This window comes from Taudactylus pleione, unplaced genomic scaffold (assembly GCF_031769625.1).
Source record: "Taudactylus pleione unplaced genomic scaffold, aTauple2 ptg000311l, whole genome shotgun sequence".
In the NCBI taxonomy this organism is placed as follows: Eukaryota; Metazoa; Chordata; class Amphibia; order Anura; family Myobatrachidae; genus Taudactylus; species Taudactylus pleione.
The window spans coordinates 875,494-903,207 of NW_028284712.1; the positions used below are offsets into that span (position 1 = coordinate 875,494).

The 27,714-nt window shown below is 47.0% G+C and overlaps 1 protein-coding gene across 1 annotated transcript; it reads right to left on the reverse strand.

Annotated features, from left to right (window-relative positions):
* Window positions 1-231: 231 nt before the first annotated feature.
* Window positions 232-27,263, reverse strand: UBE2R2 (ubiquitin conjugating enzyme E2 R2). The gene is made up of 5 exons (XM_088442406.1): window positions 26,084-27,263; window positions 10,807-10,893; window positions 10,069-10,166; window positions 3,038-3,172; window positions 232-1,619 (listed from the first exon to the last, which is right to left on the reverse strand). Exons 1-5 carry the CDS (start codon window positions 26,258-26,260, stop codon window positions 1,400-1,402), a joined length of 717 nt encoding a protein of 238 aa, XP_088298532.1. The 5' UTR covers window positions 26,261-27,263; the 3' UTR covers window positions 232-1,399.
* Between the last annotated feature and the right edge of the window lie 451 nt (window positions 27,264-27,714).

Here is a 27,714-nt window from a genome sequence, read left to right on the forward strand (position 1 = left end):
TTCTAAACAAAAGTCAGATTTACCAGGTTACTGCCACCTCTGCTGATTGCATCACTGTAATTCTAAGTTTGCACAGGCTGGGTACATTCCTGATGGGCACCAGTTTACCTGCGACTACCAAGAAGCGACGGGCTGGAACTTGTAGTCCCGAGCAGCCAGAAAACCACAAACAGCCCAGGTCTGTCCTACCGCGCGAACCGCCCCTTACATCAAAGAGCGCCCAGTCTCCGGGAATTTCACATTTTACTTTATTTGTCCTCGTCCGCTTTACAACAGTGAGACACCCACATAAAAACATACCACAAGAGCCCTGCGACTGTCAGGATGACATGGGTGCTGGAAATACAAAACAAAATATAAGCTAAAAGTATAAGAAACAGAAACAGAGAAGAAAAAAAAAAAAAAAAAAAAAAAATATTGCAAAAGCAACGACCTCTTGCACGCAGACATCTTTCGGAGAGTCTAACGGATGTAGCCAACGCCGTTCAGATTTGTGCCGCATACCAAAACGCATCTTTCTCTGTTGTAAACTCTGCTTCATATAAGTTTTATATATTTATATATATCTAAATTTTTCAAACCTTTAATGACATCACAGAAAAGAAAGCCAATCAACACAAACAGCAGCAGCAGTAGTAAGAGCGCACTCCGGCTCCCGCGGCGGTGAGGAGACGCCGCGTTGTGATTGCAGCCTCGTCACAGGTTTATACCTTGATGGGGGGGGGGGGAGGGGGGGTTTGGCTGAGGTAAACATAACATAGTACACACGTGATTACTGCAAAGATGTGGAGCTAAACCTTGGCATTAACCTGTAGCCATTTCTCCACCGCTTGTTTCGTGGGTGTGGAGTTTGCAAAGTATCCAAAAAATAAGCCAGCAGGCCCTCAGGGTAGACGGGAATTAGCAGAAATGGGACCTTCTCTGGCTGAAAACGTCCCCGTGGGGGTTCAAACTTAAATCAAAACCAAAAGTTACTTTGTCAGTTCCAGTTTGTGTTATTTTTTTTTTTTTTTGTTTTCTCCTCTTTTTGAAATATGTCTTAAAGGTATATAAACAGGAGAGAGAATTCTAGGAAATAAAAAGTAAAAAGAAAAATATAGTTTTGCGCCAAACGCAAGTAGGTCGGCGCCGCATAAAGAACTTCGGAGGCTCCGTGAGCTGCCGTTTCCCCCCTACCCCTTGTATCTCCGCGACAGGTCCGTATAATGGAGCAAAGTCCACAAGTGTGCAACTGACTGGTCTCTTTATCCTACAGCAGGACATCCGCTAGGCCGACACTACTCCATCCGTGGCCTGAGTCAGCAGGGGAGAAGGGCAGGAGGCGAGGCCGAGGGGATAAAGCGCAGGAAGGTCTAAGGGTCAGGCCGTAAGAAGGGAAACTCCACTAGGCGTGAGAGCATCACGACTCCTCGTTCCCGGAATCGTCGTCGTCGTAGCAGTCCGCGTCCTCTTCCTCCTCGTCTTCGTCGTCTATGTCATCGTCGTACAAGTCATCGTAGAGCAAGTCTGAGCTGTTATCGCTAGAAGGCACTTTGGTTTTAATGCAGTATTCCGCCAGGGTGGTGGGAACTTTCACGCCATCTTTCTCTGCTTCCGCCTTAGTCGCAGAGACTTGCTTCCTGTACAGGGAATAAGAGGAGCATTAGAACCAGACAGTTTCCTGTAACCGTTAGAGAAAACCAGGGGACATAATAAATGTGCATTATTACACTAATAACCTATAGGAGGTAGTTCTGCAACGATAGCAGGCGGGGAAACACGTTAAGGATACCAGCTCCAAACCACAAGTGCCGTGAGCCGGGACACTGTCCTATATCGTGGGAGTCTGGTTGTAGCGGTCAGGAGACCCTTCTCCATATAGCTGCACACTGGGGACGCTGCCAGGAGCTGGGAGGATAAAGGATTTGCGATTACTTAGACACACGGAGGACTGGATCAGTGGATCCTAAAAGCGCTTATGATCCACATGCTGAGGACGGATTATTAAAGGGCAGTAAGTTGCTGGGATACCAATTAACGGCAATTGAATATAATAGAATGGAACTTTTTCATTGTCTTTTTCTATATATATTCCAGTTAAAAGACTGGAAAACAGTATATATATATATATATATATATATATGGGGTGAGCGGGTTCGGTTTTACTCTGTTCTTATCGCCACTATACCGCAAATTCGGCTCGATTTTATTTGCTACCCAAAACACATGATCGGTGATAGCCAATAAAAAGATCGAGTAAAACCGAACCCGCTCACCCCTAATATATATATATATATATATATATCAACTAAATACAAGATTGGGGATTCTTTTTCTGCTACGGTTTGCTACAAACTTGCAAAATAACATTTAACTAACATTGTGGATTTTTTTTCTACTATTGCTCGTTACAACCTAATTAAGAACTGACCAGCTGGAGCAATACTGTTTGTGGCATCCGGGAAAAGTCATTTCTTCAAATGAATGCATAATTGAATAGTTCTACTGTTAAGTGCATTACTGTCAGTATTACAACTTGATGAATAAGTATACTAAGTAGAGATCCAACAGCCTATTTTCTAAGTGATAGTCAACAATAGTTATATTATACGTTTCTAAAAAACATTAGTGCCATATATAGAGCTGAACCCGTTTGATGAGTGATATCAGGTTTTCAATAGTTTTAAACTGCTTTATGAACAGAAATTAATTAAATGACATATTGAGGCTTAGTGATAATATGGGCATTATTTATGTAACCGTATAATGTTTGTAGTTTTATGTGGATTATATGATCTGTTTTGTGCCGGCCCGGCAATGATATTTTAATAGCTGCTATCTAAAGATTATGATTTAAATAAATTTGTTTGGACGATCAGCGCCTCTGTTTTCTATATTTATTTGGTTCCTTTCTGGGGATTGGCAATTACCCCATTATAGAGGCTGCAGATTGCCAAGGTAGATAATTATATCCAGCGCCAGCTGTTTGTACCACCCCTAAATAGTACTGATTGTTACAAAGTGTGAGGAGCAGAGACGCCCCAGGCAGCCCAATTACCTGATGATCTCCGCGTACTCCTTGTCTTTGCCTTTACTGTCTCTCCATTTCCTAAACATTACTGAAGCATCTACATTGGCCGGGGAGAAGGTGTTTGGTTCATTCAGCAGTGAAATCACACTGAGTAAGATGGTCCTGGGGGAGAGAGAAGGAGAAGGAAGGGGGAGAGGGGGGGGGGAGAGATACAGCAGTGCATAAGGGGAGAGAAAGGAGGAAGAGGGGAGCGAAAGGAAGCAGGGGGAAGCAAAGGGAGATATTTGTTTATTAGGTGTTTACAGAGTCTGAGAACAGAACATTGCTATATTGGATTTACACTCCCAATAAAGCAAATTAACAGGTGTATAAATGAGGCTTGGATGGGTTATGGCAATCGTGGCAAGTAGATTCCTTCTATTTTGTGTAACAACGATCAAATTATCACATGACATGAAAATATAGAGTTATGGTAGACTTACCTAGATAACTCCTTTTCTTCGAGGTCCATAGGGTCAACAGGGATACAATGGGGATATTATGGTTGGAAGACTAGGCAACAAACAGTTAAAGCTTTGGCTCCCAGAATGCCCTGGGCCCTCCTCCATATATACCCCGTCCCTAGCCATAAGACTTCAGTTTAGCCAACAAGCCTAAAGGCAGGTGAAGGAAAGAGGAGAAGGAAGAACAATCGTATACCAGAAACTCTTACAGAAGATGAGGGAATCTGTGAAGGAAAGAAAATCACCCAATGAAGCCATGTGAGTCAGGGTGGGTGCCCTGTGGACCTCAAAGAAAAGGAGTTATCTAGGTAAGTACCATAACTTTTTCTTCTTCGGGGTCCATAGGGTTCCACAGGGATACCATGGGGATGTCCTAAAGCAGTTTCCCCTAGGGTTGGGGACGCTCCTGAGCAGAAAGGAGAACTCGTCTCCCAAAGGAAGCATCCTGGGAGGCAAAAGTATCAAAGGCGTAGAACCTAAGAAAAGTGTGGACAGAAGACCACATGGCAGCCTTGCACAATTGTTCAGCAGAGGCACCACGACTAAATGCCCACGATGGCCCTACAGAGTAGAATGTGCTGTCACCGCGCTTGGGACAGGAAGATCAGCCTGCGTGTACACCTGAGAGATAGCCATGCTCAGCCATCTCGCCAGAGTCTGCTTATTAGCTGGCCATCCTAGTTAGTGAAAACCATATAATACAAAAAGAGAATCTAATTTTCTAACAGTTTGTACGCTCCACATACATACGGAGAGCACGAACTACATCCAGTTTAATTTACATGAAAACGTGACACTATTTTAGGAAGGTAACCCTCCCTTGTACGAAGTACAGCTTTATCCTGGTGAAAAATCAAAAATGGGGAGCGACAAGAGAGCGCTGCCAAATCAGAGAGACTGCGAGCAGAAGAGATAGCAAGAAGGAAAAAGAAAAAAAGTGTCTTTGCTGTCAACCACTTCAAATCTAGAGTCTAAAGGTTCAAATGGGGAAGCCTGTAACCCCTTAAGAACCAAAGACAAATCCCACACTGCTACCAGTGGGACAAAAGGAGACTGAACCCGCAGAACTCCTTGGAAAAAAATTCTAACATCTGGTAACGAAGCAATCTTCTTCTGAAACCAGACTGACTAGGCAGAAACCAGCACTCTCAAAGAGGCTAGGCAGAGAGAGTTGTCTAACCCTGCCTGCTGAAAAGGCCAATATCCTGAAATCCTGAATACCTTAGGATCATATTCCTTATGAGAACACCATTGACCAAAAGAATGCCAAACTAATAGATGCGGGCAGAAGCAGGCTTCTGTGCTCGAAGCATCTTTTGAATTACAGAACTGGAAAACACCTTCGCTTTTAAGATGCAAGATTCAAGAGCCAAGCCGTCAAAGCCAGACTGGGCAAGTACGGATGTCGGCATGAACCCTCGCTAGCGGATCCTGCCACAGAGGGAGAGGATACAGTGTCTACCGACAGATTCTGTATGTCGGTGAACAAATGAGGTCTGGGGCAAGCCGGAGCCACCAGTATTACCGTTCCTCCTTCCTGCTTGAATTTCCCGAGAACTCTTGGAAGGAGAGAAATCGGAGGAAGGAGATACACCAACCAGAAGTCCCATCTTACTGCCAGTGTGTTCACAAAGGCTGCTGATGGGTCTCTGGACCTGGCTCTGTACCTGGGGACCTTGTGGCTGTGGTGTGACGCCATGAGATCTCTCTCTGGTAGACCCCATTTACCAGGAGTTGAAACACTCTAGGTTGGAGAGACCACTCTCCGACATGCATGTCCTGACGACTTAGGAAGTCTGCTTCCCAAAGAGTACTCCCAGTATGAATATTGCTGAGATGGCCGGAAGATGACATTCTGCCCAAATGAGAACCTTTGTCACTTCCATCATGGCCGCATAACTTCTTGTGCCTGCCTGATGGTTGAGGTAGGCCACTGTAGTCATGTCAGACGATCTGGACAGGCCTGCCCTGGAGCAGGTTCTGTGCCCTAACAAGCGCTTTGTATACTGTTCACAGTTCCAGAATGTTTATTGGCACACGACTTTCTTGATTTGTCCATCTCCCCTGGAAGGTGTGATGACCAGTCTCTGCCCCCATCCGCGAAGACTGGCGTCTGTGGTGAGAAGCACCCAATCTGGCAGAAACACCCTTTGTGCCTGAGAATCTAGAAATGCTCCCAGATGTACCATCTGTTGTGTTGGAGAAAGTGATGATTTCTTCCAATTGATGATCCAGCAGTGCCTTTGTAGGCAGGCTATAGTTATTGGAAGATGGTGTTGCAAAACCACCAGAGTCCGTGCCAATATCAGGTAGTCATCCAGATATGGCAGTATTCTGACTCCCAGACGCCCGAGATAAGCCATCATGACTGACATTGTTTTGGTAAATACTCGGGAGAGCCGTAGAAAGGCCAAAGGGTAGAGTCTGAAATTGTTAATGTTGCTGAAGGACAGCAAATCGTAAAAATTGCTGGTGGGATGGGATATGCATCCTGACTATCCAGGGAAACCATGCAATAGCCCCGCTCCATGCGGAATTTCGGAACATGGATAAACCGGTTAAGGGTTTTTAGATTCAGTATAGGGCAATATGCCCCATTAGGCTTTTGGACCAGAAATAGATTTGAGTAATAACCCCTCCTTGTTGGGACACAAAAACTGGGACTATTACCCCTGCCTGTAGCAGGGAGTGAATGGCTTCCTGAAAAGCCAAGGCCTTGTTCACATCTGAAGGAGGCTCTGTGGCAAAAAACTTCTGGTGGCGATGTCTCCTGAAAGTGAAGGCAAACCCCTGAGAGACCACTTCTTGGACCCAGGCATCTGTAGTTTGATGCCAATAATCCGCAAACTGAAGTCAGCCCCCCACCCTGGGATCCCCCAGGAGGAGGCCTGCTCCATCAGGCCGATGGCTTGTTGTCCAGCTTAGAAGCTGAACGTCTTACCTGGCCAGACCTCTTAGTTTGTCAGTTTGACTTCCGGCCTAGAGAACTAGTCGGCCTAGAGAAAGTCTGTCCTTTAGCTCCTTCCTGAGGACGGAAGGACTGAAAAGAAACCTGCCTAGCTCACTGTGACGTAGATGGCAGACCTGCTGACTTTGAAGCCGCAAGAGTAGTAATTATGTTATCCAACTCTGCTCCAAACAGAACCTTTCCATGAAAATGTAAGACTTCCAGCATCCTCTTGGAAAGCTGATACAGGATCAAAGATCTTAACCGAAGAGCCCTGCATGCTACTATGGATGCTGCTGATGCTTTAGAAGTTAGAATTCCAGCATCCACTGCAGCCCGTCCCAGATAGGAAGCCGCTTCCCGTATGTGGGAGATATTTATCATCTGTTCTCTGGTAGCATTTTGTAGAGTTTACCAATGCCACCATCCATTCTTCAACAGCCTTAGCTACCCAGGCTCCAGCTATAGCTGGACGGGTAACAGCTCCCGATGATGAGAATATTGCTATACTGTAAGACAGGCTTCAATCTTTATCTGTGGAATCCCTCAGAGAAGATGCTGATGGAATAGACAATGTAGCATTTCTGATTAAATGCCGTAGCTCCCACTTAGCACATACAGAAGCCGGGAACGGATACAATTATTTTATTCTCTTACTCACATAAAATCGCTCATCAGGGTTACCCCATGCCTCCTCAATAAGCTCAGTGAATCAGACACAAGAAACTCCGTTCTGACCACCTTTTGGTGGTGATCAAAAATTGGAGTCTTCTTACTATGAACCAGTTCATCATCCTGAATAGAAGACTGATTTAACCGCCCTCACCAAAGTAGTAACATCCACAGTAGATGGATGATCCTCCTCCCCAGAAGTAGAGGAATAGCAGACTGAGATAAAGACAACTTGCGTTTAGGTGCTTTAGTCACTACCGGTCTGTTATCAACATTAGATGGTGCTATACTCTGACTAGAATGGTCATCAACATCCTTTATTGAGGAATGCATATGAGGTGAAAACATATGTGGAAACCCCATCCAAGGAGGCATCATCGGAGTAGCCAAACAATCCACCACCTTCATCATAACCTGGAACAAAGAGGCAACCCAAGATGGTTCTTGTCCTACAACAGGTAAACCGGACAGGTGAGGTGGCTCTCTATAACAGACAACACACAATCCCTCCTTTATGTCCTGTGAGGACACAGAAGTCATACATGATTTACATGAGACCAGCACAGGTGGCTCCCCCTACTGTTTCCCTTTATCTTTTGACATTCAAAGTAAAAGGCAAAATCGCAGTTATGTGACAGCCTACACTAAGTATCAATGAATGTGAAGTACTCAGAGAAATAAGAGTTATAGTTATAATTGACAGATAGAAATAAAAAAAAAAATAGTATCAGTCAGCAGCTAGCAAACAGTCACATACAATGCACATGTAATATAATTACAATTGGCTCTAAATCAACTACAGTAACGCAAAGGAATGGTAGGACAGAGCACCGTATACTTTAATCAAAGGAGAGGTATACAGGGAGACTGACCCAGACCCTCCTAAGACCAACAGCTACCGGGCGCACTGAGCGTGGACCGCAAGCATCTCACACACGGAGGGTAGGCGGAGCAACCCAGACGCGCAAAACCATGCATAGGGACTGCGTCAGAGCCGGAGCTGCCGAGTGGGCGCCTACCTCACCTAAGCTGCATTAACCAGCCAGGTACGCTGGCCTCATGGCAACAGATTGCGTCTGCTGCCGATCCATGGCGTCAGACGATAGAGCCCCGGCTGGTGTAGTAAGGACGCGGACAATCCCTGGTCCTAACAGCGGCTTCTGGTGAATGTGCGACATCAGAAGCAAGGACTGCCGAGCGCAATTCCCCGTAAGCGAGGAACTCCTTACCTGACATCTCCGAGCAGCCAGTGCAGTCCGGGTCGCAGCATTGCTGCTAGATAAGCTCAGCTGCGACCAGCCAAAATCACCAGCACAATTATTGATGTTGCGGCCGGCGGAGGTAGATTGAATTGCAGTACGTGTGCGTCTAGATACAGACGCTTGGTACTGCCAACCCAAAAACAAACCCAAAATAACAAATCAAAATAAAAAGCTAAGGACTGCAGCAGTCCCCTTGTGCAAAGGTGCGTCTGATCCTGCTGCACCAAACAAAAACTGAAGTCCTATGGCTAGGGACGGGGTATATATGGAGGAGGACAAAGGGCATTCTGGGAGACAAAGCTTTAACAGTTTGGTGCCTGGTCTTCAACCATAATATCCCCCGTGGTATCCCTGTGGACCCCGAAGACTAAAGGTCTATGGTAGAAAAACATTTATACTAATCAGGTTTAAGCAACGTTCCATTACCAATAGAAAACTCATGGGAAGTTACAGCTCAGATCACTCTTTACTCATGTACAATATATACACTTACAGGACATATATACAGATGTCTCCTCATAAATCTAGCCTCAATACTCCACGCAGCAAGACTTGCCTGGCATGAGTAAGCCGCCAGCTCCTGTGCTACTCTGCTAGCGTCGGGCATCTTTTTTTGCCGAAAATGCGTCTGAGTCACAATGCGATGTGCACACAGATATACAAGTGTCACATATCCAGTTATCAGACTGCGCTGAGTAATGTGATATGTGACACCTGTATATCTGTGTGCTCCTGAGTCTGTATATGGGAGACCGCGCTGAGTAATGTGATACGTGACACCTGTATATCTGTGTGCTCCTGAGTCTGTATATGGGAGACTGCGCTGAGTAATGTGATATGTGACACCTGTATATCTGTGTGCTCCTGAGTCTGTATATGGGAGACTGCGCTGAGTAATGTGATATGTGACCCCTGTATATCTGTGTGCTCCTGAGTCTGTATATAGGAGACTGCGCTGAGTAATGTGATATGTGACACCTGTATATCTGTGTGCTCCTGAGTCTGTATAGGGGAGACTGCGCTGAGTAATGTGATATGTGACACCTGTATATCTGTGTGCTCCTGAGTCTGTATATAGGAGACTGCGCTGAGTAATGTGATATGTGACACCTGTATATCTGTGTGCTCCTGAGTCTGTATGTATAACTGTGTGCTCCTGAGTCTGTATATGGGAGACTGCGCTGAGTAATGTGATATGTGACACCTGTATATCTGTGTGCTCCTGAGTCTGTATATGGAGACAGCGCTGAGTAATGTGATATGTGACACCTGTATATCTGTGTGCTCCTGAGTCTGTATATAGGAGACTGCGCTGAGTAATGTGATATGTGACACCTGTATATCTGTGACCTGAGTCTGAATTGGAACCACAATGGAACCTGGAGTGAAAGACTGCGGCAGCTACATTGTAGCACTTGGTATACAGATAGTCTCACACAAATATAAAAGTGTCACATACATTAATCAGCGGAGTATGTTGGTGCATCCTAGCCGCATCGCGCGTTAGACACTTTTTTGGCAAACAGACGCCCGGGGCTGGCAGAGTCTCACAGGACCAAGTAGAAACGCAGCCGTTAGCCACGTGGTCACAGTGCTGCCGGCTTTTCAGCACACGGCACAAGAAAGTGCGTTACAGCCGCACAAGCTCAGGTAAAACCAGCTGGGCCCTCTTACCTGACATTCTGGGTCGGGTTCCACCTCTCTGAAGGTAACTCGCCGCTCTGTGGGTCATCTACAGGCGGGTGAAGGATGGAGATACAAACGTCGCCATTCTAGAGAAATAAAAACGTCCAAAGAATCAGACCGGTTCTCAGAGGCAGTCACACCCCGTACACCAGACTAAGGAGGAACACCACGGTTATAGCTGCACCATTACCTAGTACAAGAGAGGTAACGCAGCAGCCCTCTCTTCAGAGTCCTGCAGCACATTACACACCATTAGATAGTAAGGGGGTCTACTACAGGGGGCACTGCACTGTTTTTGATTAACAACAACCCTTTCAAAACTGCATATAAGACTCTTTATTCTTGCGGCCCACACACAAATCTTAGACCATGAATATTCGGCCCGGTTGGTATTTTCAGTTTGACATGCCTGATCTATATGGGAGTCTCAGTTCCTGCAGCAATAGGCATGAGGGAGTCAGCTGCACACACAGGGCACCTCCTGGTGGACAGAGACCATCTGTGCTGGAGGCCTAACAATTCAGCGAGGACTGCTCTTTATGGGTTCCCAGTGACCAGACTAACTGTAAACCCACAACGCCGCGCGTGCCCCGATTAGCAGATACCCTTCATTACACTAAACAGTGCCCATTCCAGGTCTGGGGGGAAAAAACTAAAACATTTGTGCAGCAAATACAGCAACAACTTTCCACACACGCGGTCCTGAGAACACGGGGGCGATCTTACCTCATAAATATTGGGGTGCCACATCTTGGTGAGGAATCGGAACGTCGGAGGAGAGTAGGGGTAATCTATGGGGAACTTTATGTGAGCCTGCAATCAGAAAACAGAAAGACACGGTCAGAGAAATCGGATCATGGTGAAGGGCAGAGAATAAAGCAGCCGCCACGTGCGGCCTCGCTGCCAGCAGAACAACAAATACTAATGGGGAGGGGACTTTATTTTACACCCCCAAAACAAGAGAGGACTATAAAATCAATAGGATAATTATTCATATAAAACACGCTATACATTAGTCCCTTAATACCACAGTGCTAAAGCCAGGGGCCTATTATCCCACATTACAGCCTGCACATTGCTAACGGTGCAGGGATTCATGAGCAGGCAGGATAGGAGTGGATGCAGCAACAGGCTGTACTGCTCCAGTGCTGGGCTCCCGGCCAGGCTATTTACTGCTGCAGCCGCGTCAGCACACGGCTACCTCAGGCCAGGCAGGAGCAGAGGCAGCGCAGGACTTGTGGGGGTTACAGGGACAGCAGTAGATGCCTCACAAACATACAGGAGGAGACAGAGGCACATGCTGAGAGGCACACAGTCACACTGCAGACCCCCCCCCCCACACATACACACACGAAAGGCTCAGAGGGGAATTATTGGAGATGGAACAGGCCGATTACAGGGCGCTCTGTTCTTTCAAAGCATGGTGATGGTGACTGTCTTATTTGTAGTATGTACTGTTATACGTGCCCATCTCATATCGGAGGTCACAGCGCAGAGGCTTCATCTGTGCGTCACACACCAGGAACAGAAAGTATTACCCAGATTCTTCTATAACTAATCACCCAAAAATGTAGTAACATACAGAAGTAGATGGATTTAAGGTGTCGCCCATGAGATGTACTTTGCTGTGCCGCCTTCTACCAGTCATGGCGATTTGAGAATAGCGCGGCTCTAGCACAGACCTCTGTTCATGGGAAACACGGTACAATATTTACAGATACAGATAGTGAGCCGGACGCTATTTGCGCTCGCTCGTCCAGAAAAAAGGGGCTGGCTATTTAAATTGACCGTTCGCTCTTTGTGGTCTGTTGACGCCTCTGTCTGAACGAGCGAACAAAACATGCCCCCTGGCCGCTCGCATCATACGTCATCTCCGCTATTTATTAGATTAATAGAGTACATCGAAAGGCGAATGAACTGCTCGCTATTCATGTGGTAGGATTTTGATACCGCAATCATGCGAGCAGTTCTGGCTAAAAGACAACCAAGTGACGTGGCCAATGACGCTGCTTTGTTAATTATGCACACCCTTAAAACACTAGTTTTGACCTTTAAGCACGCCTGTGTTCGGATTTCCACTCCCCGTTTTCAAGCACCTTCCCCTGTTACCACCCACAAACGCCTCATCCTGTCACTCAAATTAGCAGGCACTCGCTATTTTGCGAGCACACGATTTTCGGCCGCACTGACTGGTTCGCGCATGCGTACTAAAACCCATACGCAGATGTGCGAACATCGCTCGGAGCAAACGAGCGGCCGCTTACGAGCGGCTCTGAATCAGGCCCAGTGTCTATTCTTCACATTATAAAAGCAGGCCACACACTAACATCACAAGCCAATTATTTATTACCATTAAATTCAACAGCACACAATGAGTAATGAATGACTGGCCATAGAGAAGCAGCAGATAGGAAGTGGTATCCACGCTGTGACATGTGCTGCTTTCACATCAGAGCAGGAAATCCTGTGACATCACTGCAGTGACATCACCAGCACCTTCCCCAGTAAGAGGGCATCCCCAAGACATCAGACAGGGGGGCGGCCTCTTATCACCTGCAGGCACTGATGGAAGCAGCTGTATTAAATAAATAAGGCTCCATGTTAGGTGCTGGCGACTCTGGTATACCAGGATGTATATATGGAACTAAATATATAGCAACAAACATACATGGGCTCCTCTGGTCAAATTTACACATCACTGATCCTCTGAAGTGTTGATGTACTGTAGGGTTTTTCACTTTAAATGTGAAAATTTCATTGCATAATTACTATGTGCACAAAAGTTACAGAACCCTGGATGCTGGGCCCATGCTCGGTGAAGACCATTAATGTACTGTGCCAACTAATCCCGGGATGCTGGGCCCATGCTCGGTGAAGACCATTAACGTACTGTGCCAACTAATCCCGGGATGCTGGGCCCATGCTCGGTGAAGACCATTAACGTACTGTGCCAACTAATTCCGGGATGCTGGGCCCATGCTAGGTGAAGACCATTAACGTACTGTGCCAACTAATCCCGGGATGCTGGGCCCATGCTCGGTGAAGACCATTAACGTACTGTGCCAACTAATTCCGGGATGCTGGGCCCATGCTAGGTGAAGACCATTAATGTACTGTGCCGACTAATCCCGGGATGCTGGGCCCATGCTCGGTGAAGACCATTAATGTACTGTGCCAACTAATCCCGGGATGCTGGGCCCATGCTCCGTGAAGACCATTAACGTACTGTGCCAACTAATCCCGGGATGCTGGGCCCATGCTCGGTGAAGACCATTAACGTACTGTGCCAACTAATTCCGGGATGCTGGGCCCATGCTAGGTGAAGACCATTAACGTACTGTGCCAACTAATCCCGGGATGCTGGGCCCATGCTCGGTGAAGACCATTAACGTACTGTGCCAACTAATTCCGGGATGCTGGGCCCATGCTAGGTGAAGACCATTAATGTACTGTGCCGACTAATCCCGGGATGCTGGGCCCATGCTCGGTGAAGACCATTAACGTACTGTGCCAACTAATTCCGGGATGCTGGGCCCATGCTCGGTGAAGACCATTAACGTACTGTGCCAACTAATCCCGGGGTGCTGGGTCCATGCTCGGTGAAGACCATTAATGTACTGTGCCGACTAATCCCGGGATGCTGGGCCCATGTTCGGTGAAGACCATTAACGTACTGTGCCAACTAATCCCGGGATGCTGGGCCCATGCTCGGTGAAGACCATTAACGTACTGTGCCAACTAATTCCGGGATGCTGGGCCCATGCTAGGTGAAGACCATTAACGTACTGTGCCAACTAATCCCGGGATGCTGGGCCCATGCTCGGTGAAGACCATTAACGTACTGTGCCAACTAATTCCGGGATGCTGGGCCCATGCTAGGTGAAGACCATTAATGTACTGTGCCGACTAATCCCGGGATGCTGGGCCCATGCTCGGTGAAGACCATTAACGTACTGTGCCAACTAGTTCCGGGATGCTGGGCCCATGCTAGGTGAAGACCATTAACGTACTGTGCCGACTAATCCCGGGATGCTGGGCCCATGCTCGGTGAAGACCATTAACGTACTGTGCCAACTAATTCCGGGATGCTGGGCCCATGCTCGGTGAAGACCATTAACGTACTGTGCCAACTAATCCCGGGGTAATGGGTCCATGCTCGGTGAAGACCATTAATGTACTGTGCCGACTAATCCCGGGATGCTGGGCCCATGTTCGGTGAAGACCATTAACGTACTGTGCCGACTAACCACTGGATTTTGGGCCCATGCTTGCCAGCTAATCCCAGGATGCTAGGCCCATGCTCAGTGAAGATTATTAACATACTGTGCCAACTAATGCCGGACCTACACTCACCAGCCGGGGGGGGTCGTACTAGCTAACTAAGGGCGGGACGTTTAGGCACTGCGCAGCAAAAGCTTATACAGATACCTAAACGCTTCTAGCTTTGACCTGTCACTGTCTGCAACAATAGATAAATGGAAATAAATGTGAATTATCTTATTTAATACAAGATCTAGATGATGCAGGAAAGTACGATACGAACATTCGTGACGTGGTCAGTAATGGAAAGCAGTAGCCGCGTGTCTGTACTAAGGACCTGCAGAACGACTTACCCAAAGGCTCCAATGGGTACAAAGGCTGAAGGCAACTGGGATCCGGGGCAGTTATACACTGGATACAGAAACCATGGGACGCTGCTCTTAAGATGGGTACACACAGACCACCGGCAATAGTTTACTTTCCAAACGATTTCCCTTGAACCCAGAACTAGCGACATTGAGCGTAAACACACTGCAATTTTGCAAACCACCAATTATTATATCAGATTGTATCTACGTATAAGATTTACATAAATTTATACGTCAGGTCGTCCAGTTTGGACGTACAGACCAGGTGACGTGCACCATATCGATGTGCGGTACATCAAACCAGACGCCGCATGAGACAGCCGCGCATATTGGCCATACAGAGAGCAATGCAAGATTTGTTTGTCCCAGGGGGTGCCTAACCCTAACCTCCGCCCCAGCGGCACCTAAACCCCCATTCCCCTAACCTAGCCCTCCCCAGGGGGGTTCCTAAGCCCCCCCGGGATTGTGTAAACCTAAACCCCGCCTTCCCGCGGCTAAGTACTAGGGACGGCCGGACTCCGCTCGATCGGTCCGGCATCCTTCGGCACTCCAGATGAAGATAGGCATTAGTATTTCGACGCCTATTTTCTAGAGGTAAGTAGTGGGGCCTGTTCTATACTGGGAGGGGGGCACAGCATAAATTGCATTACGGGGGCACTGCCTAAGGGCCTCTAATACAGGGGGGGCACTGCCTAAGGGCCTCTAATACAGGGGGGGCACTGCCTAAGGGCCTCTAATACAGGGGGGGCACTGCCTAAGGGCCTCTAATACAGGGGGGGCACTGCCTAAGGGCCTCTTATAAACGGGCATTGCATAAGGGGCTCTAATACAGGGGGCATTGCATAAGGGGCACTACTACAGGGGTCACTGCATTGGTTATTAACAACCCTTTCAAAATTGCATACAAGACTTTTTTATTCTTGCGGCCCACACACTTAGACCTTGACTATTTGTCCCGGTTGGTATACTGAGTTTGACATGCCTGGCCTAGAGACGCTTACTGACAGCATGTGTGACAAATCAGGTTTAATAGCCAAGACATTTAAAAGACGGAGCTCAGTGTATGAATGAAAATATATCACATACAAGCCAAGCCAAAATCTGCGCATTAAATACCAAGAGGGCTGACGTGAGGCTGCTGGCGTACGTAAGGGAAGAAGGCCAGAGCGTGCAGGACGTAAGGGAAGAAGGCCAGAGCGTGCAGGACGTAAGGGAAGAAGGCCAGAGCGTGCAGGACGTAAGGGAAGAAGGCCAGAGCGTGCAGGACGTAAGGGAAGAAGGCCAGAGCGTGCAGGACGTAAGGGAAGAAGGCCAGAGCGTGCAGGACGTAAGGGAAGAAGGCCAGAGCGTGCAGGACGTAAGGGAAGAAGGCCAGAGCGTGCAGGACGTAAGGGAAGAAGGCCAGAGCGTGCAGGACGTAAGGGAAGAAGGCCAGAGCGTGCAGGACGCAAGGGAAGAAGGCCAGAGCGTGCAGTACGCAAGGGAAGAAGGCCAGAGCGTGCAGTACGCAAGGGAAGAAGGCCAAAGCTTGCAGAACGTAAGGGAAGAAGGCCAAAGCTTGCAGAACGTAAGGGAAGAAGGCCAGAACGTGCAGTACGCAAAGGAAGAAGGCCAAAGCGTGCAGTACGTAAGGGAAGAAGGCCAAAGCGTGCAGTACGTAAGGGAAGAAGGCCAAAGCGTGCAGAACGTAAGGGAAGAAGGCCAAAGCTCGCAGTACGTAAGGGAAGAAGGCCAAAGCGTGCAGAACGTAAGGGAAGAAGGCCAAAGCTCGCAGTACGTAAACAGAGGTCAGCAGAAGCTCCTGCCCGAGGAACAGTCACTGAGAAGCGCATTCTCTGCAGCCACTTAGAGCGATACATTAAACATCCACATACGATTTGCAGCTACAGTATTACACAGACACTGCCATAGTCCCCTGCACACGACCTCAGCAGTGTTATATTTCTGAAGTAGATGTTAAATGAAGGCCGTCTGCCTCCAACACCACAAATGTGAAATTTCATCTGCTATGTTATGTCCTTCAATAGAGGCTCAAATGTACAGTATCGCCCTGACCGTATTGCAACCAGTGGGTCACGTGACCTTGGGCAAGTTAAAAAATGTCACCCCTCCCCTTTTAAAAAAAAATAAAAAATTATATTACACATTTTGCAGATTATTCTCATCTCACAACTATACTGACTGACTCAGAAGTTAACCACAATATTCGGGTAAAAAAAAAGCCCCCCCAAAAATCAGAGCCACGTATTGTTCATCCGCACAGGAGTGTACCAGATGTGGCAGGGAGGGAGCGCACCAGATACAGAACCATAGTATAATAGGCATATACATGAATCAGAGGGACATTAGTACGCCATACTAGTAATATCAGCTACTGCTCCCTATGAGGACTGAAATTCCCTCAGAACCTTCACTATTCAGCTGGATGCTCAATGGAATCCTAGGACCAGTCAGTGATGTGTGTATATTTCTATACATCACTAGTAACGTACACAGGCTACAGCTATCCTGCACAAACCCTTATCCTGTACATGTTACCGCTGCTCACTTACAGCCATACAGATGTGCCCTTATACATCATTGCTGCAGTCACGCCAAACAAGACCCTTTCAGCGCGACAGTTCTCGTGATAGTCTGCTAGCATCGGGCGTCTTTTTAAACTGCATCTAAGTCGCAGTGCGATGCAGCAAGGACGCACCGGCATACTGTACTGATTAGTGTTATATGTGACACATGTAGATGTGTGTGACTGAGTCTATGAATCTATATACGAAGTGCTACAACGTAGCTCCCGCAGCTTTAATTCAAAGATCCATGTGCTTCATATACACTCAGGAGCACACAGATATACAGGTGTCACATATCACATTACTCAGCACAGTCTCCTATATACAGACTCAGGAGCACACAGATATACAGGTGTCACATATCACATTACTCAGCGCAGTCTCCTATATACAGACTCAGGAGCACAGATATACAGGTGTCACATATCACATTACTCAGCGCAGTCTCCTATATACAGACTCAGGAGCACACAGTTATACAGGTGTCACATATCACATTACTCAGCGCAGTCTCCCATATACAGACTCAGGAGCACACAGATATACAGGTGTCACATATCACATTACTCAGCACAGTCTCCCATATACAGACTCAGGAGCACACAGATATACAGGTGTCACATATCACATTACTCAGCGCAGTCTCCCATACACAGACTCAGGAGCACACAGATATACAGGTGTCACATTACTCAGCGCAGTCTCCTATATACAGACTCAGGAGCACACAGATATACAGGTGTCACATATCACATTACTCAGCGCAGTCTCCTATATACAGACTCAGGAGCACACAGTTATACAGGTGTCACATATCACATTACTCAGCACAGTCTCCTATATACAGACTCAGGAGCACACAGATATACAGGTGTCACATATCACATTACTCAGCGCAGTCTCCTATATACAGACTCCGATGCACACAGATATACAGGTGTCACATATCACATTACTCAGCGCAGTCTCCATATACAGACTCATGTGACACCTGTATATCTGTGTGCACCTGAGTCTGTATATGGAGACTGCTCTGAGTAATGTGATATGTGACACCTGTATATCTGTGTGCTCCTGAGTCTGTATATGGAGACTGCGCTGAGTAATGTGATATGTGACACCTGTATATCTGTGTGCACCTATCACATTACTCAGCGCAGTCTCCATATACAGACTCAGGAGCACACAGTTATACAGGTGTCACATATCACATTACTCAGCGCAGTCTCCCATATACAGACTCAGGAGCACACAGATATACAGGTGTCACATCATATTACTCAGCGCAGTCTCCCATATACAGACTCAGGAGCACACAGATATACAGGTGTCACATCACATTACTCAGTGCAGTCTCCCATATACAGACTCAGGAGCACACAGATATACAGGTGTCACATATCACACTACTCAGCGCAGTCTCCCATATACAGACTCAGGAGCACACAGATATACAGGTGTCACATATCACATTACTCAGCGCAGTCTCCCATATACAGACTCAGGAGCACACAGATATACAGGTGTCACATATCACATTACTCAGCGCAGTCTCCTATATACAGACTCAGGAGCACACAGATATACAGGTGTCACATATCACATTACTCAGCGCAGACTCCCATATACAGACTCAGGAGCACACAGATATACAGGTGTCACATATCACATTACTCAGCGCAGTCTCCCATATACAGACTCAGGAGCACACAGATATACAGGTGTCACATATCACATTACTCAGCGCAGTCTCCCATATACAGACTCAGGAGCACACAGATATACAGGTGTCACCTATCACATTACTCAGCGCAGTCTCCCATATACAGACTCAGGAGCACACAGATATACAGGTGTCACCTATCACATTACTCAGCGCAGTCTCCATATACAGACTCAGGTGCACACAGATATACAGGTGTCACATATCACATTACTCAGCGCAGTCTCCTATATACAGACTCAGGTGCACACAGATATACAGGTGTCACATATCACATTACTCAGCGCAGTCTCCTATATACAGACTCAGGTGCACACAGATATACAGGTGTCACATATCACTTTACTCAGCGCAGTCTCCCATATACAGGCTCAGGAGTACACAGATATACAGGTGTCACATATCACATTACTCAGCAATTCATAAAATAAACTGCTTGTTTGGATTCTGAAACTTCCAGCACTTACATTCATTAGACCTCCCTCTTCTAAATATATGTAGTACTAGATGCAAGTGACATCTAAACTCATGTTAGAGCATGTAATAACATGATCGAACACTAGAGGCTCTGGTGAGTAAAGGGGGGTTGTAATCACTCATAAGGGGGCTTATCCATTAGCAGATAAATTGAACGACTGAACGACATATCGTTCAATTTATCTGCTAATGGATAGGCCCTGAACAATGACAGATGCGCACTCCCACAGCCGATAAATTGTGTCTTTCGTCTCTCCGACATGTTGGTCAATTATCGCTTATGGCAATAATTGATAAATATCTGGCAGTAAACGACGAATGATATTTTTAATGAAAATTCATAGAAACATTAAAAAAAAAAAAAACTCCCTGAATGATGTCAATATCGTTCGTAAAAATCTGTCATGTAGATGACATATCTCATTGCAGCCCCAGGAATTTAAGGGATAATCTTTTGTCTTTCATCGTTCGAGAAAGATCTCCTAATGAATAGGCCCCTATATGGTGCATACACGGTCAAATTTTTCTTCAGATCTGAACGCTATTTTAAAAATTGTTCAATCGTTCATATCTGAAGGAAAATCTGACATATCCGACATGTTTGTCAGACGAACGAATAACGATGTGCGTTCCCGTTTGCCAGATAACGATATCTGACATCGGATGTGTTTGCAGTCAGATTTGGATGATTCCATTCATTTTAATGCAGTCAAAAATCGTTTGTAGTTAAAATCGTTCATCTGACACTTCTGACCAATCTGACCGTGTGTATGCGCCTATAGGCTTGTGCTGCTGCAGGTAGATCACAGTGATGATATCAAACAGATTGTGCACACAAGAGTCCAAAAGGTGGACTTTGCCATTAATGAAGCACTAAAATACACAAGCGCACAGACAAACACATTGCTAAGGGTAACATTCAGGAATTAGGTGAAAGAGCCCAAATAGCAACAGAACTTAATGGACATTGTTGTTGCATTTGCTGTGCAGGGAGCAAAAGCTATCGCTTTCAGCTGTCACTATTTGGGATGCTACACGGGTTCAGACGGATTACAGACGGGAAGTCTGCTATGTACAGGGAAAAAATAAGATCTCCGCAGCTCCACCCCAAAGAAATATTAAATTATATCTGGTTAAGATCCTGAAGGTTGCATGGGGTCAGGTCAATGAAGGGCATTTTGTGTGTGTGCGTGTGAAGCCCCTGCTCAGAGCAGCACTGAGTATTTCAGTTAGAGTGTGGAATGCTGGACATCTACACCTACATACTGGGTAATCTGGCCTAAAATGGCCAAGATCCCCGTCTTAGTGCAGATGGAGCCACCTTTTGAGAAGTTATCAGAATTAACAGTCGAGTTTCCTTAGACTGAACCACTAGGGTTGAGTGACGCAGAGATATGCTGGGTACACAACGAGACGACAGATCGATCAGCACTAACCAATGGGCAGCTCGATACGTCTGGGCTGACACCATAACTGGACGGGCGTTTGAATTTGCCTGCCCTGTTGAGAGGTCAGTGATCCCTACAGCAAATGTACGGCATGGTCAGCGGGTCGCCTATAAACACAGGAAGATGTGCTGTAGACCCGACCCCGATATGTCGGTAAACGACGTAGATCAAACCTATCTGGTGTCCACACCTACCGATGCACTCGCTATACAGTGCTCACAACAATCATCATCATCAATTTGCACCTTGGTAGTACCATTCTGCACAGCAGGTGGGGGCAGGTGTAAAATGTGCGGAGACTCACAGTTGGAAAGGGCAGGGCTTCGCTTAACTCTAGATATCAGCGTAAAAACAAAGCTGTCCAGAATGTGTTCGCTACATACAAAAGCAGCCGGCATTTACCCTGCATGCAAATAAATAAATGCATTTACACCCCTGGCATTGCAACAAGATTTATTCCAGGAGCATACTGCTCCATTATTTTGGGATTTGTGCCCAACTACGAGTCAGGCCCTATTTCATTATGCACATCAGCGTGAATATATCAAATACATAAAAATAATAATAATAAAAAAAAAATACAAGTGTACATGGTCCCATAAAGAGATTTATAGACGCATCCATTTACATGCTTCAAACAGCGTGACAGAGGCCAGCAAACTCACCTAATGCAGAAAGCTTACCAGGCTCCCAAACTACTCTAACCTTCCTAGGTTATTCAGCACGACTACACTGGGGTTGTGTACGGGACGCTGACGTCAGGATCCCCGATGATTACAAGCCCGACGCCGGCATCACGACAGGGTTGTGATACAGACACCTGTCAGTATCTTAGTCCTCTCGAACCCCTAAACCTTACCTCCCCCCTAATGTCTAACCCTAATCCCTATATTCTCTATCCTGCTCAATAAATAATCCCCTTTCTATTTTCTATACTAGCCCAATAAGCCTCCCTCTCTCTATTCTACCCCAATAAGCCTTCCTCCCTCTCTACTCTCTATCCTACCCCAATAAGCCTTCCTCCCTCTCTACTCTCTATCCTACCCCAATAAGCCTCCCTCCCTATCTACTCTCTATCCTACCCCAATAAGCCTTCCTCCCTATCTACTCTCTATCCTACCCCAATAAGCCTTCCTCCCTATCTACTCTCTATCCTACCCCAATAAGCCTTCCTCCCTATCTACTCTCTATCCTACCCCAATAAGCCTTCCTCCCTATCTACTCTCTATCCTACCCCCAATAAGCCTTCCTCCCTCTATTCTCTATCCTACCCAAATAAGCCTCTCTCCCTCTATCCTACCCCCCTCCATTCTCTATCCTACCAAAATAAGCCTCCCTCCCTCTATTCCACCCCAATAAGCCTCACTCCCTCTATTCTCTATCCTACCCCAATAAGCCTCCCTACCTCTATTCTCTATCCTACCCCAATAAGCCTCCCTCTATTCTCTATCCTACCCCAATAAGCCTCCCTCCCTTCTCTATCCTACCCCAATAAGCCTCCCTCCCTCTCTTCTCTATCCTACCCCAATAAGCCTCCCTCCCTCCCTCTATTCTCTATCCTACCGCAATAAGCCTCCCTCTATTATCTATCCTACCGCAATAAGCCTCCCTCTATTCTCTATCCTACCCAATAAGCCTCCCTCCCTCTATTCTCTATCCTACCCCAATAAGCCTCCCTCCCTCTCTTCTCTATCCTACCCCAATAAGCCACCCTCCCTCTGTTCTCTATCCTACCCCAATAAGCCACCCTCCCTCTCTTCTCTATCCTACCCCAATAAGCCTCCCTCTCTATTCTCTATCCTACCCAAATAAGCCTCCCTCTCTATTCTCTATCCTACCCCAATAAGCCTACCTCTCTATTCTCTATCCTACCCAAATAAGCCCCCCTCCCTCTATTCTCTATCCTACCCAAATAAGCCCCCCTCCCTCTATTCTCTATCCTACCCCAATAAGCCTCCCTCCCTCTATTCTCTATCCTACCCCAATAAGCCTCCCTCTCTATTCTACCCCAATAAGCCTCCCTCTCTATCCTACCCCAATAAGCCCCCCCTCCCTCTCTATTCTCTATCCTACCCCAATAAGCCTCCCTCCCTCTATTCTCTATCCTACCCAAATAAGCCCCCCTCCCTCTATTCTCTATCCTACCCAAATAAGCCCCCCTCCCTCTATTCTCTATCCTACCCCAATAAGCCTCCCTCCCTCTATTCTCTATCCTACCCCAATAAGCCTCCCTCCCTCTATTCTCTATCCTACCCCAATAAGCCTCCCTCCCTCTATTCTCTATCCTACCCAAATAAGCCTCCCTCTCTATCCTACCCCAATAAGCCTCCCTCTATTCTCTATCCTACCCCAATAAGCCTCCCTCCCTCTATTCTCTATCCTACCCCATAAGCCTCCCTCCCTCTATTCTCTATCCTACCCCAATAAGCCACCCTCTTCTCTATCCTACCCCAATAAGCCTCCCTCTCTATTCTCTATCCTTCCCATTATGCATCCCTCCATGTATTCTATCTTATCCAATAGGTCCTTCTGTATTATGTATCCTACCCATTAAGCACCCCTCTTTGTATTCTCTATCTTAACCAATAGTACCCCCTCTGCTCCCTATCCTACCTCCCTCTGTTCCCTATCCTACCTATTAAGCCCCTTTCCTCTACCCTACACAATATGCCCTCCTGTATTCTCTATCCTACCCAGTAAGCCCCCGTTTCTCTATTCTCTATCAAGCATCCCTCCCTGTATTCTCCATCTTACCCAATAGAACCTCCTCTATTATCTATCCTACCCATTAGGACCCCCTCCCTCTATTCTCCAACAGACCCAATAGGACCCCCTCCCTCTATTCTCTTTCCTACCTGCTTGGGGGAAGCCATGCAGCCTTGTAAGTGCTGGGCACATGCAAGAGTGACGACCTGGGAATGTGTCACGAGGACACACCCTCCCAGCCACACCCCCATTTTGGGAGCGCGGCACCAGACATCAGTTGAGATGGGGGGTTAGACACTAACCGGGAGTGTTAGGGTGCGGAAAGAGGCTTATGATGCAGGAGGGGAGGGTTAGGATACTTACCTAGCCCCTGTTGGGATTCTGAGCACCGGGATGCCGCCATCGGTCATTTGACAGCCAGCATCCCGACTGCCAGTCTCCCATACCCAACCCCTCTTACCTCTGTCTGTTTTAATAACAGGTCTCCTTTTATTACCAATTTGTTCTCAATTGTAAAGTGTTGCAGAATATGCTGGCACAGTATAAATTACTAACGAATAAATGTTGCTACTTAACGATAAGTTGCTTTTTTTAAAGTTAACATGGTCAGAACTGCAATTGGTGGTTTCTTAAAAGTAAAAAAAAAAAAAACACACAATTCCTAAGTAACTTCAGTAAATGATTCCTGTCTATCGCAGTCCATATGAGACCGCCTGGAAATACACATACAAATGCAGCCAACATTCCAAGGTCACACCATGAAAATAAGCCCTGAGGCAGGTTTTTAATGCAGAATACATAGTTATTAAACAAGCCCATAGCGTGGCCATCACTAGGAACTAGTGACATCACCAGCAGCCATATCATGGAACACCTCGCCTATAAAGAACTAGAACTATATTACAAAGTATCACATTGTGCCCTGAATATTGTTTCACAAAGCTCCGCCCGCCTCAGTGATGTCACTAGTTTCTATAGATCTCAGGTTGCAGTTTATGAATACTGATGGGTCCAGCTTATTAAATTGTTGCTACCACAAACTGGGACACACAATGGCTTCCCCTACACCGGAAGTGATTGCACAGTAAGGGAGGGGGGGTGGGATATAATTCTCGACAATGGGAGAAATTTGCCGTTCTGTAAGGATAAATTTCATCTGTCTACATCTCAAGATGTGAATCACACCTCAGTGATGTACTGGAAAACGTACAATATACGGGCTACCATAACGCGTTGATATGCGCACAGATGCCCATAGTCACATCACCAGAAATTGAGTTACAAACTAAGAATTCTCGATGATCCCTACCGTCCCTTATTAATATTGCTGCTCTATAGGGCAAAGAGGGCATGATGAAAGTTGGGCGGCAGGTTACCAGATAATGCGGTTTACAAAATGCCGTTTTGCGCTTGTGGAAGTAGCTCATGGATTAGACAGATCAAAATGGAAACCTTCTCGGGTGACAATTCGCATGTCTACAGCTTGAGAGTCTTCCCTATCCTACACATGCGATGTAATAGCTTATAAGTGCCAAAGTAGAAATTACCTTTTTAGAAACACAAATATTAATCTGTATAAATCCCAGCCCAATTTAAGGTCACTAAGCGATTAGCCACTTTGCATAAGAGCCATTATTTACTTAAGTGCCAACAAGCCCAAACATTAGCCCCCAACTAAATAGGACAGGTAAGGAGGGATCTGCACATGATCAAGGCCAGCTGACCTGCATCTACCCTGAAAAACCCTATATTATCAGTGTATAATTACCCCCATAGAACAGTGCTTAAGATTATGCAGGGCCGACATGACTTTTTTTTTACTTAATACACAAATCAGGTGCAGATAGGTCACCAGTGCAGATATTGATACGTACGCAGGATCCACACTCACTCCAGCAGTCAGGAGGGGTGAATTGGTGGCCGGCTTGCACGGTACGCACTTCCCCAGCAGAAAAGTATTACACAAGGCCTTACCACAGCATCAGACCATACCAGAGCAGCTGCTGGGAAGCAACCAACCCCACAGGATCATAATTATCAACACAGATAAAAAGTAAATAGGGTGGTCAGGTTCATCTATTTAATGCAGCATTAAATAAACAAGTTTTGCCAGTGATGTCACAATAGCACCCACCCAAATACCAGCAAAGTGGGCACACTACATCAGTGACTAAAAGTTATATAGTAATCACAATTATTATAAGCACTGGCACACCAAACACCCCCAACACACTAAATATATAATATATATATATATATATATATATATATATACACACACAAACATATAGGTACTTATAGGTACACCTCCACGATCGTTCGACATACTCCACGATCGTTCGGCATACTACATACTCCACGATAGTTCGGCATACTACATACTCCACGATAGTTCGGCATACTACAGCAGCAATTTTCTGGGGGCAGTAACCTGTGTATACCAACCATACTCACCTTGAAGTACCCCCCTTCGTATAGCGTATTGGGGGGCCCAAATATCGCCACCTCCCAGTTGTACAGGTCGCTCTCATCCACCAGTGTGATACGGAAACCCTCGACTGGCTCCTCCTGCAGAGACTTCAGCTCCAGCATCAGGGCTTTCTGCGAGCTGGTCATCTGTTGCTGGGCCATAGTGAGGGGGGAAGGGGGAGAGGGGAGGGGATGGTGGGCTCTGGTACTGGACCTGGGATAAGCGCAGATAACAGGGACGTTTCTCAGGATCACCGGTCCCAAGAACACAGGATTCCCCGGAGTAGTGCAGGCGTCCCAGGAACACAGGATAGCCCAGTGTAGTGCTGGCGTCCCAGGAACACAGGATAGCCCGGAGTAATGCAAGCGTCCCAGGAACACAGGTTAGCCCGGAGTAATGCAAGCGTCCCAGGAACACAGGTTAGCCCGGAGTAATGCAAGCGTCCCAGGAACACAGGATAGCCCGGAGTAATGCAAGCGTCCCAGGAACACAGGATAGCCCGGAGTAATGCAAGCGTCCCAGGAACACAGGATAGCCCGGAGTAATACAGGCGTCCCAGGAACACAGGATAGCCCGGAGTAATACAGGCGTCCCAGGAACACAGGATAGCCCGGAGTAATACAGGCGTCCCAGGAACACAGGATAGCCCGGAGTAATACAGGTGCAGCTCCTTTGTCTCCAGCAGCCAGTGAGTGTCAGCTCTTGGGGTCTCTTTCCTGTGGGACTCTTCTTGTGCCCTTGGGTGGGATATTACTGTGGGGCTCCCTGGATGTACCCACAGTCTGGGCTGCCAAGAGCCTCCAGGTGCTACTGGGCCTATCAGTGGGGCGCTCAGACGGCTCTCAGTGGCCCCTCGCCTGGATTTATGACCCTCCCCCCCCCCCACAGTCCTCTCAGCCTGGGCACCTCTCCGGGCACTCTGCCTGGACGGGATAAGGACAAGGCCTCGGTGCCCCCCTCAGGCCTGCCTGTGTGCCGGGACGGGACTGCAGTAGCTCCGGGCTGTGGGGCGCTGGGTGCGGAGGGCGGGCTGTGCTGCGGCCGGGTGCGGGCTGTGCTGCGGGCTGAGCGCTCCGGGGGTCACTGACTCCCTCTCTCCGGGCTCCCAGCTGGACCCGAGCGGGGCTCTGCCAGTTCCTTTTGTGACGTCACGGACGCGGTGACATCACGACGCCGCCCAGGGAGGAGGGGGAGGGGCGGGGACTGGGGTTCTGAGTAACATGTATGTTATGTCTGTGTACTGTGCTGACATGTCTGGTAGTGTTACTCACAGTGTACAAGTGTGTGTGTGTCACCCCTTAGTCCCCCATAGCTCATATCACCAGCCTCACCCCAGGTATAGCTAACATCCATCCACCTGCCTCTGTGACACGGTATGTGTGTATATATATATATATATATATATATAATATTATATACATATATACTGTCCTGCATACTGTCCCTCTGTGACATGGTATGTGTGTATATAATATAATATATTACATATATACTGCCCTGCATACTGTCCCTCTGTGACATGGTATGTGTGTATATATATATATATATATATATATAATATTATATACATATATACTGTCCTGCATACTGTCCCTCTGTGACATGGTATGTGTAT

What these genes read in the sequence shown, in the direction of transcription:
- UBE2R2 (XM_088442406.1), bottom strand. Translation starts at nt 26,260, where the DNA reads ATGGCCCAGCAACAGATGACCAGCTCGCAGAAAGCCCTGATGCTGGAG. An exon ending in GGCACCCCAATATTTATGAG is followed by an intron (nt 10,167 to 10,806) that starts GTAAGATCGCCC and finishes TTATTTCTCTAG; the next exon opens with AATGGCGACGTTTGTATCTC. An exon ending in GAGTACGCGGAGATCATCAG is followed by an intron (nt 1,620 to 3,037) that starts GTAATTGGGCTG and finishes TTCCCTGTACAG; the next exon opens with GAAGCAAGTCTCTGCGACTA.